This window comes from Gallinula chloropus (genome assembly GCF_964237585.1).
Source record: "Gallinula chloropus genome assembly, chromosome: 7".
NCBI lineage: Eukaryota > Metazoa > Chordata > Aves > Gruiformes > Rallidae > Gallinula > Gallinula chloropus.
Window position 1 is genome coordinate 26273181 of NC_140092.1, and position 11800 is coordinate 26284980.

Here is an 11800-nt window from a genome sequence, read left to right on the forward strand (position 1 = left end):
AATCGATCTTGATCAAGGAGGTCAGGTCACTTCATGCAGGCCATTTTACAGCTCTTTTCACATGAAAAGGAACCACTTCCAGCAATCCCAGCACAAGAAAAAGGTCATTTTAAATACTTCTCTACTGACTTCTTATTCCAGACCTCTCCCACTCAGTCCTGACTGCTCCTAGACACCTCAAAATAAACATTTTTACTGCAAATTAAATCAGAACACCAACCAGGTACAACCAGGTTTTATTTACCTCCTGAAATCACTGTGTTTTCCCAGGTGCTGTCAACTAAGAGACATCTTGTTTCATGTAAAAATCTTGTGCTCAAAGTCTTGCCACTTTGCCTGGAGTTTGCTTGTACCACACGGGACCAGGAGAGCAGCTTTACTTGTTGAAGCTTCTATGGAGGTTGAAGCCATTTATGGATAATGAAAACGTGTAGAATAATCTAATTTGCATGGTTTTGAAAGAAGTTTTTGAAACAGGAACATTTTCACCAGCTTTTATAAATAAACAATATAGAGCAGCTGTAGTTGGGTTGTTTTCCTTCATTCAATACTTCTATTTTAGCTAGACTAAACCTTCAGTATTTACTGTAATTTCAAGTACTTGTTTTCTAAGGGCTCTTCTACATATTTGGAGTCTTTTTGTTTCCATAAATTACCAAGCACGATCCCTAAGAAGAGCAGAACTCCTACAGTACGATTGGAATTGAATTTCTTCCAGCAATCTTCAGGTTTGTCAATGTCCAAAGTGTAAATCTGCAAAAAACCAGAGTATGACATTCTAGTATTATTCTTCTAAAGGCTCATAAATATTCTGCACATCACAAAAAGACACAAAAAGTTCTGTAACTTCATAAACTCAATCCTAAAGTTTAAAATCAATGCTCAGCTCCACCTGAAATGGTGCTTACAAGGATTTTTGCTTTGCATAACTGGCATCTATGTTTACTGGACTAATTTACTTGATGCATGATGGATGTTGTCTATGTGGATTGCTGCAAGGCCTCTAACATGGTCCCTCACAACATCCTTCTCTCTAAGTTGGAGAGATATGGATTTGCTGGGCGGACTGTTCAGTGGATAAGGAATTGGCTGGGTGGTCACATCCAGGGGGTGGTGGTCAATGGTTTCATGTCCAGATGGAAGATGGTGACAAGTGATGTTCCTCAAGGGTCTGTGATGGGACTGGTGCTGTTCAGTATCGTTACTAATGATACTCACAGTGGGGTTGAGCGCACCCTCAACAAGTTTGCTGATGACAAACTGAGTGGTGAGGTTAATGTGCCAGAGGGACAGGATGCCATCCAGAGGGACTTGGACAGGCTGGAGAAGTGGGCCCAGGGGAACTTCATGAGGTTCAACAAAGCCAAGTGCAGGGTGCCCTGAGTTGGGGCAACCCCTGTTACCCATACAGGTCAGGAGATGATGTGCTGGAAAGCAGCCCTGAGGAAAAGGACTTGGGGGGACTTGTGGGTGAGAAGCTGCACATGAGCAACCAATGTGCATCTGCAGCCCAGAAGGCCAAATATATCCTGGGCTGCATCCCCAGGAGTGTGGCCAGCAGACCAAGAGAGGGGATTCTGCCCCTCTGCTCTGCTCTGGGGAGGTCTGACCTGCAGTGCTGGGTCCAGCTCTGGAGCCCTCAGCACAAGAAGGACATGGACCTCTTGGAGCAGGTTCAGAGGAGGCCACAAAAATGATCCAAGGGTTGAAGCAGCTCTCCTGTGAAGCCAGGCTGAGAGAGGTGGGCTGGGTCAGCCTGAAGAGAAGGATCTGGGGGGACCTTATAGCACCTTCTAGTCCCTGAAAGGTGCCTGTAGGAAGCTGGGGAAGAACTGTTCCCAAGGGCATGGAGCGATAGGATGAGGGGTGATGGGTTTAAACTCGAAAAGGGGAGATTTAGGTTGGGCATTAGGAAGAAGCTCTTCACTCTGAGGGTGGTGGATCACTGGCAGAGGTTGCCCAGAGAGGTGGTGGAGGCCCCATCCCTGGAGACATTCAAGGTCAGGCTTGATGGGGCTCTGAGCAACCTGCTCTAGTGAAGGTGTCCCTGCTCACTGCAGGGTGGGACTAGATGGCCCCTGAAGGTCCCTTCCAACCTTACAGATTCTATGCAAAAGTCAAGGATCACATATGAACATGATTTCTGGGTCCCTTCAATGAAGGAACATGTCTGGTTTGATATTTAAAACCAGAAAGAACATTTACAGGCATGGAAAGAAGTCTTTCTGAGATATTCCTCAGGATGAAGCCATCTCAATCTGCGAGGGGAATTTGAAGTAAAAATAACACCACCTGCCCAAACCTGCCTGAACCTTTAAATCTCTCCTGCAAGGTGTTGCTTTCAGTAGAGCCTGGCATGCCAGCACAGAGCCTGGCTAACAGGAATGCACAGCAAGGTCATGCAGGGCTGGTTTAGTCCAGGCAGTCACCCATAGCGGTGTCTGATCAACCCTCTTGCAAAAAAAAAAAGCAGCAGAACACCTGAAACAACACCTCAAAGAAAGGTCTGCCCAGCTTGGCAGCTGTCTGCTGTGAGTCACAAGTAAAGGTGGTAAAAACACTCCATGCATTCCAGGAAGAGTAAAGTTACTGGAAAAATATTCCTACAAACAAAACTTGGGACAAAAATCCTGGGAAGGATGACAAGTGTTGAGCAAAACAAGTGAAAGGATTAATAGAAAAGGACCCCACAAAACCTCAAACCATCAGTTCAGCCACTGAGGAAGTCAAAATAGAAAGTATCCAGTAGTGAAACCTTCCCTGGGAAACCTGTTTCTTGCCAGTTGTACAGAGCTGACAGGGCTGGGTTCTAACCAAGTCATCTGAAACACTGTCCACAAGCTTCTAAGCCCTGTTATCCACACCCCTAAAAACCTTTCAGCTGCTCAAGCACAGGGAACTGAAAACAACTGACAAATAAACCCCTACAGCAGCCAAGCCAAGAGCTATACCTTCAGAAATGCAAAATATGTGCTAAAACTGCAATGTAAAGCCTCTCTGATTATTCAAACTGTAAATGATTATTAAATGATTAATATTCTTTCCCTTGGAGATTTCCAAGCACAATTGCTATGAAAAGCAGTGGCTGGCAAGTACCAGAGTACATCATGCAAGAATTCTCCTGCTCAGAGGTATGTTTAATATCCATCACCTCCAAGAGCTGCCCCCATTAAAGAGTAACCTAAGTTTAATGTACTTTGAGAAGTTCCACATTCACAAGAAACTTCTCAGACTGTGGATGGTTTTACTGCCTGCAACACAAACCTCTTCGCTATCACTCACCTATCAAGACCAGCAATTAATTTTCATATAGACTGACCTGTCACTACAAGACTGGGCAACAAAGGGGTTGGGATTCAGAAAAGAAAGGGTAACAAGATCCCATCTGCTTCTGCTACTGACAAAGGTAATTTCTTCCTTTCTGTTATTCATTAAAGTTTCTAAACTAATACAAGACTGAACTGGATTGTTCTCTGCTGTCAATTAGAGTTGTCAATTAGAGCTGTCAAGTAGGATAAAATTACAGTATTAACATCTGCTACAGGTGGTAGCAAATCAGCCACTGAAAAGTTTGATTTACTGTCAGATCCTGGGTGAAGCTCCACGCCACAGCACACAGTAATTATTTAGATGTAAAATGAACTGTCTCCAAGAGCAGACTGTGTAATGTTCACTGCCATACAGCTACTGTACAGCATGTCATAAAACCAGCCTGCATGTGGCCTTGAACCCACAGACTATCTTTTAAAGCAAGTGATGAATCATAATGTCCATTGATCGCTGTCTCGGAACATAAGGTGGCAGACGTAGCAAGAATTGTGTTAGAACAATAAAAACCTGTAGGATATCCAGGTGGGTCTAGCTGCAGCTGCTACTGGAAGCAAGAAGAAACCTGTTTGAGATCACAGCTTAACACAAGGTGGTTGTTCTAGTTAGGGAGAGATTGCAAACTGGTGCTCTGCAGCCTGTGGTACTTGAGAGAAGCATCATGGTTCAGCCCCCGCTGAGCGCCATGCGACTACTTGGTCCGAGAGTGGGGAGACAAAGGTAAACCTGGTGGGCTGGGATGAGGGGAGTTTACTGGGACAGCACAGGGAGGGGGAAGAAACAACAATGAGACTTAAAACAGGTTATATAAAAATGGTGACACACAATGAGGCTCCTGACCGAACCGTACGACTCAGACTGTACAGCTCAGACCTGTCCCAAAGCTGGACTGTCCCCCAGCTGCGTGCCCCTCCCTGACTAAGCCCCCCTTTAGACTGAGCATGACTTCATATGGTATGGAATACCCCCTTTGGGTAGTTGGGTACCTGTCCTGGCTGTGTCCTACCCCAACTTCTGGTGAAAATCAATCCTATCCTAGCCAAACCCAGGACAAGAAGCAAGCTTGCCATCAGAAGAGTTCAGTTTTCTTTACAGGAGTTATTTGGGGCTTTTTTTAATGGAGTTGGACAGTTGATGTGGGTTCTGATTACTTACCAAGAAATTTCTTATCAAGAAATATTTCAGTGAAATAAGACATTTCACTCTGATTTCTTACCAAGAAACTTCTACAGGGAAAAAGTACAAATAAATCCTTCAAACCTGGTGTGCTAGATGAGCCCCAATGGCAGCCACAGCTGAGTAATAGGGGAAGGTCTGGTTACAATTCATTCCTGCCACGAACAGACTCAGGAGCATCGCCAGGCTGAAGCCGCTGAGCCACTGCTTGGTGTCCTCCCTGAACTGTAATGCTGTTGACTTCACGCCGATAACGACGTCGTCCTTCTTATCCTAGAATGAAAGGGGGAATTAGCAAACACTCCAGAATCCAACAGCCACTTCCTAAGGAATCACAGAATCCCAGACTGGTCTGGGTTGGAAGGGACCCCAAGGAGCACAGAGCTCCAACCCCCTGCCACAGGCAGGGACACCAACCTCCAGGCCTGGAGCTACACAAGGTTGCCCAAGGCACCATCCAACCTGGCCTTCAACACCCCCAAGGACAGGGCATCCCCCAACTCTCTGGGCAGCCCCTTCCAGCCCCTCACCACTCTCCCTGGAAAGAACTTCCCCCTGATATCTCATCTAACCCTTCCCTCCTTCAGCTTCACTCCATCCCCCTTGTCCTGCCAGTCTCTGCCCTTGAACGAGCTGATTCCCCTCCTGTCTCTCTGCTCCTTTCAGGGATGGGAAGGCTGCAATGAGGTCCCCCCACAGCCTTCTCTTCTCCAGGCTGAACCAGCCCAGCTCCCTCAGCCTCTCTCCATAGGGGAGCTGCTCCAGCCCTCTGATCATCTTCATGGCTCCTCTGACCCCTCTCCAACAGCCCAACATCTTTCTTGCACTGGGGGCCCCAGCTCTGGACACAGGACTCCAGCTGGGGCCTCAAAGGGCAGAGCAGAGAGGGACAATCCCCTCCCTGTTCCTGCTGGCCACTCCAGAAGGGTAACTTCACTTAAGTTTCCAGCACTTAGTAACCCAACTTAAGTTTATTTGTTGGTCCTTACATTAAAACTGAAACTAGAAGGTTGTTCCTTAGAGCTACTTTAGCCACCAAGAGCTAATACCAACTTTATCTACACAATACAAAGTGCTTCATACTTCCAGCTTTCTACCTGCTACGTAAAATATTTGCAGACAGCAATAAAAGGTCCAAGGACTGGGGTTTCTTTGGTTAGTTTAGCTGAGGGTAAAGAACTATGAAAGGTTAGCATTGCTCTTTGGTAGCAAAGCTGTAAATTAAACACACAAACACACACAGAGTTTTCCACTGTTACCTGATGTGCATAAATGGTGTCATATACCAGCGTCCACATGACTCCAGCTGTGTACAGGGGCAAACAGACAGACCACTCACACGACCCTCTGATGGCAGACCAGCCCAGAAGGGCTCCCCAGTTAAATGTCAGTCCTGAAAACACCAAGAGAGAGTAAAACAAAAAGGCAAGGCAAAAAGTTACAAGATTGCCAGGAGCAATCTAAATTATATCTATAGAATTAATTATGATTTGTTTGAGTATCACAGCAGCAGCTTCTTGCACAATACCAGCACCTGTGTTTTTCCACCACTTATTTTCTGTCAGGTAATAAATGCAAGTAATTGGATGTTAAATACTTTGGATGTACAAGGAGAAGTACATATAACCAGGCATATTTCTCCAATTTAAATTTGACTTCATTAGGCAAGGGAAACACCTGCATAGAACTATTCTGGTGTACTCAAGCGATGGGTCTGAAGTTAAAACACTCAGATGTCACTGTAAGATGTCAGTAGAAGTGACTGTAAAAGAATGCAGAGCAGCCAGCTGTGGTGATTTAAGACTGAAAATGACAAGTTTGGGCTGAAAAAGCTGAAAGTAGCTGCAATGTAAAGGCCAAGATACAAAGATGTGGTTTAGGAGCTCAACCCGAAATGCAAGCACCATATTTTCCTGTGCAGGAGTTGTTTTAGAGGCTGAGGATTGAAGAGCAGGAGAAATGCCTGTTGAAGAAAGGTTCTGAGATAACCCCAAAGCTAAAGCTGATTCTTAAATGAGAAATGTTTCTTTTCTCCCTCCCCTCAGTCCAAAAATGACCCCAAGCAAAACAAAACAAACCCATACATCAACTCTTACAGGTGTTACAAATTGTTGATGCAGCTTCTGGCATAACAGGGCTTTGTCTGTGTATTAAAATAAAGATAACTTAAAATTGTATCCTGGTTGTGGCTGGGATAGGGTTAATTTCCCTCCTAGCAGCTGGTGAGGTGCTGTGCTTGGATTTAGCTTGAGAATCGTGTTGATAACACACTGGTGTTTTAATTGTGCAGCCAAGGCCTTTCCAGCTCCTCACACTGTCCTGCTGGGAGTGGTCTGGGGGTGCACAAGAAGTTGGGAGGGGACACAGCCAGGACAGCTGACCCCAACTGACCACAGGGCTGTTACATACCCTGTGATGTCATGCTCAGTATGTAATGTGGAGGAAGCTGGCCAAGGGCTTTAGACCATGGCTGGGGAACCAGCAGGGCATCAGTGGTCTGTGAGTGGTGAGCAATCATGCTGTGATTTGGACATTGCTTTGTACATTCTTTTATCATTATTACTATTATCACCATAATGTTCATTTTCTGTGGCATTAAACTGTCTTTATCTCAAGCCACATGATTTACCTTCCCCCCCACCACCCCCAGTTCTCTCCCCCATCCCACTTCAGGGTTGGGATCGAGCAAACAACTGTGTGGTTGGTTTTGCTGCCTGCTGGGTTAAACCACAACAGTTATAAAAAATATATATATAAACAAATAAATCAGATTGCTGAAGTTCAACTACTAATTTGTAAAACACCCCAAAAAACTACATCTGAAGAAAAAATGAGTAAAAAAAAAAAAAGTATTTCCAGCTCACCCAAAACTAACTGTGGCCAGTATGTTATTCTCTTCATCAGAGGGTAGGTGATCACAAGAGATAAAGAGGCTGCTCCCAGACCAATACTGTAAAAAGTACCAAAAGTTTTTATTGTTTGCCAGTCTAAAAATCATGAGACAGATCACAGCACTGCAGGACTTGCATGCAGCACTGAAGTTTCTCCTTTCCAATGCAATTCTGTAGCTAATAACCTCCTCCCTCTGCCCCCAACAGCTTTTCTGATGGCAATCTCTGTGCTTAATCCTTAAAATCAAATTTTAAGAAATGGAAGGTAGTTTGTATGTCACCTGTAGTAATTCAGACAGAGAAGCACACAAAGTGCCATGCTAAGCTGTCCTCCAAGAAAAACAAAGGCCTGAAAAGTGGAGATATCTCCAGCTGCCAAGGGCCTACTTGCTGTCCTTGCAACCTAAAAATGGAAAGAATAACGTTAATAATTAATCCATCATAATACTTTCCTAAAACTAAAACTCACACCATTGGCATATAAGCAGAAAAATAAACAGAAACAAGTCACAGAATGCATGAGAAGGGATTCCTTCAATCATCCAAACCTAAATCTCCCCTGGGGCAGTTTGAAACCATTTCCTCTCCTCCTCTCACTTGTTACCTGAGAGTAGAGACCACCACCTCTCTACATCCTCTTTGCAGGTAGTTGTAGAGAGTGACAAGGTCTCCCCTCAGCCTCCTTGAGACTAAAAAGCCCCAGCTCCCTCAGCTGCTCCTCACAGGACTTGTGCTCCAGACCCTTCACAGCTCTGTTGCTTCTCTGGACTCACTCCAGCATCTCAACGTCCTTCCTGTAGTGAGGGGCCCAAAACTGGACCCAGCACTTGAGGTGCAGCCTCCCCAGAGCTGAGTACAGCAGAACTATCACTTCCCTGCTCCTGCTGGTCACACCATCCCTGACACAGGCCAGGGTGTCCTTGGCCTTCTTGGCCACCTGGGCACACTGCTGGCTCATGTTCAGACGCTGTCCACTAACACCCCCAGGCCCTTCTCCTCCAGACAGCTTTCCAGCCACTTTGCCCCCAGCCTGTAGCGCTGCCTGTGACCAAAGTGCAGGACACTCTTGTAATACAATGGTGCTGGAAGAAGAATTTCAAGTATCAGATTGCTCATGATCCCTCCTTCTGCCCCAGCACTGAAACCCAAAACCACATGAACAATACAGCATCTGAAAACACACCAAACAAACAGTGAAGCATCACCAGGAAACTCCCACCCAAGCCCTGCATCTATGCACATTTCAACATCTTTTGCATGTTTCCTTCTTCTGAACAAAAGGGAGGTATGAAAATACAACATAATAGAAGAGAATTAGCTCTGGGTTGGGTATGACACTCTTTAGCGGCCATTCTCAGGTTAACAATACTCCAGGAAACCCTGGGCTTGAAAATTGAAAAAAGAAGGAAAAAAAAGGGTGGGGTGCCTTCTTGGGTAGATGGTAACCAGCAAGTGTAGCCAAAAAGGGCTGTTTTCTTTTGCCATGTAAAACAAAGTTGAAGAATAAAATTGTTCAAGTACAGCTGACAACAACATGAACTGGCATCGAGTTGTGCCAAGGGAAGTTCAGTTTGGATATCAGGAAAACCTTCTTCCCAGAGAGGGTTGTCAGGCATTGAATGGGCTGCCCAGGGAGGGATAAATGATAAATGCCTGGAGGGATTTAAAAGCTGGGTAGATGTGGTGCTGAGGGACATGGGTTAGTGATGGTTGGACTTGATGATCTAAAGGGTCCCTTCCAACCAAGGCAGTTCTGTGATTCCATGGTTTCATCTTACACAGAGGCAAGTGCTGTAGAAGACATTACAGCCCTAGGCAGAGAAACATTCTACAAAATTAAATGATTCCTCCCAGTCTAGGAGGAAATTCCTCCTATTCTAGGGGGAAACATTGCAAATGAATTGCTTGCATCTCCCAACAGAAACATTGAGCTATTTCTGAACCTGGGCCCTAAGCGTGGAACCAGTGGAGATGTTGGGGATGACTGAACATGTACTTGGGTTAATGAACCAGCAAGTCACTTCCCCGGGTCTCTGGAAGTCAGCAAGTCACTTCCCCGTGTCTCTGGGAGTCCGCGGGGTGTGGGGGGGGTGTGGGAGGGTGTGTGTTTCTCTACCTTTCTGTCATAGTCACGATCCCACATGTCGTTGATCGTGCAGCCGGCTCCGCGCATGAGCACCGCTCCCAGGCCGAACAGGCCCAGCATGTGCCAGTCCGGGAGGCAGCCCGGCTGGGCCGCCAAGCCGATGCTCCAGGTGCACGGCAGGTAGAGCAGCCACGTCCCTGAGGGGGAGACAAAAGCCCGTCCGCTGGGTGAGGCGGTGGGGGAAACGAGGAGTTGGGGGGAGGGGGGGGGGGAGCTCCAAGGGCTGTCAGCTGTCTCGCCCGGCCGACACACGCCAAACCCTCCTCCCGAAGCGGGGCAGCCCCGGGAAGGGCCGCTACGGCCCCCGGCAGCAGGACACCCCCCATCCCCCCCATCCCCCCCCGCGTCACCACGGCCACGGCGCCGCCCCGCCCCGCTCACCGGCGGGCTGGTGCAGCCTCATGAGGCGCAGGTAGGGCTGCAGCGGGCCCGGCGCGGCGCGCACCAGCTCGGCCGCCGAAAAGCTGAGAGGCCGCGGGGGTGCGGATGGGGCTGAGGGGCGGCGCAGCAGCGGGGGAGCGGCGGCGGCGGCGAGGGGCGGGCGGGCGGCGCGGAGGCCGGGAGCGCCCCGGCAGAGCCGCGCCAGGAGCGCCGCCATCTTCCCGCCGCCGCCGCCGCGCTTCCGGCGGGGCCGGGTCACGCGGCGACGCGCAGGCGCCGGGCCGGGTGGAATGAGGACGGGGTCAGACTCGGGGCTCCGGGGCGGGTCTAGGAGCTCTAGGGCGGGTCTGGGAGCTCTGAGGCGGGTCTGGGGTCTCTGAGGCGAGTCTGGGGTCTCTGAGGCGGGTCTGGGGTCTCTGAGGCGGGTCTAGGAACTCTGAGGCGAGTCTGGGGGCTCTGAGGCGGGTCTGGGGTCTCTGAGGCAGGTCTGGGGTCTCTGAGGCGAGTCTGGGGCCTCTGAGGCAGGTCCGGGGTCTCTGAGGCGGGTCTGGGGGCTCTGAGGCAGGTCTAGGAACTCTGAGGCGGGTCCGGGGTCTCTGAGGCGAGTCTGGGGGCTCTGTGGTGGGTCTCTCAGAGGGCTGGAGCACTTCTCCTATGAAGCCAGGCAGAGAGAGTTGGGGTTGTTGATAGGAGGAGGGGGAATGGCTTTAAAGTGGAAGGGGGTAGATTTAGATTGGATGTTAGGAGGAAATTCTTCACTCTGAGGGTGGTGAGGCCCTGGCACAGGGTGCCCAGGGAGGTGGTGGCTGCCCCCTCCCTGGAGGTGTTCAAGGCCAGGTTGGATGGGGCCTTGAGCTGCCTGGGCTGGTGAGAGGTGTCCCTGCGCATGGCAGGGGGCTGGGACTGTATGGGCTTTGGGGTCCCTTCCAACCCAAAGCATTCTGTGATTCCATGATAATCCTTGGTCACAGCCCCTCAGCACCTCAGCAAACCACATCTGCTGTTTGCTGCTCTATTGCTTCAGAGTCTTCCATGCTGTTTGTTGAGATGATGTAGGTGATGGTATCCCCTGAAATGTAATGCCGAGAGGCGTGTGCATGTGTCACCCTACATCTCATCCCCTGTAGTTAATAAATGTTTTCTCTCACAGTTGGCCTTTGCGTTCCTGTCCTCTATTTGCTCCGTTCTGCCACTGCCTTGCGTGAGCTGGTGCATAAATCAGGGAGGGGACGTCTTTTTCCCTCGCCATGGCAGAGTTTCAGCAATGAGATGTCCCTGGGATGTGCAGCCAGAAGATTTCTTGGACAATTCACAGTTCCTGTGGTGACTTCTTCACTCTGTGCTTCCTGAACAACTGGCACGCTGATGGAATCAAAGGAAAATGGTTTTGAACTTCTAATTTCCCGAACGTGAACTACCAGGAAGAAGTGAAAACCCTGATGTGAGGGAGAAGGGACTTTCATGTTCCTCCCTCCGCCGCCTTAATCAGCAGTAAAACAATTTCCATGAGGCCATAAAGGGAACAGTTACTCAACTGTATAGCTCATTTTTTATTATTTTTTTGTGGGTGTCTGTGACCTCATCTCTGTTCCATGCTGAGGAGGCCAATTGTTGTGGGGTTTACTCAGGTATGGGTGAGTGCCCAAGGCGTGTTTGAAGGGTGCAAACTGGAGGGCAGTGAGTGCATCCCAGAAATGCCTGCCAGGTCCTATGAAGACACTGTGGCCTTGTTTTGTTAGAGTTTGATTTTTTTTTGTGTGTGTGTGTGGGGGAAGCAAACCCTGGACCATCTGCTGGTCATTTTTAAGGAGCTTATGAAAGTAAAGCAGAAGACTGTCGCTAGGGTGGTAACTGTGGTGGTTTGACCCTTGCTGGAGGC

General features: G+C 48.5%; 1 protein-coding gene across 1 annotated transcript; it reads right to left on the minus strand.

Annotated features, from left to right (window-relative positions):
• Positions 1 to 225: 225 nt before the first annotated feature.
• Positions 226 to 10138, minus strand: COQ2 (coenzyme Q2, polyprenyltransferase; the record flags this gene model as incomplete). The annotated part of the gene is made up of 7 exons (XM_084267007.1): positions 226 to 753; positions 4588 to 4776; positions 5763 to 5896; positions 7368 to 7453; positions 7676 to 7797; positions 9511 to 9677; positions 9922 to 10138. 7 exons carry the CDS (start codon positions 10136 to 10138, stop codon positions 583 to 585), a joined length of 1086 nt encoding a protein of 361 aa, XP_084123133.1. The 3' UTR covers positions 226 to 582.
• Positions 10139 to 11800: the final 1662 nt, after the last annotated feature.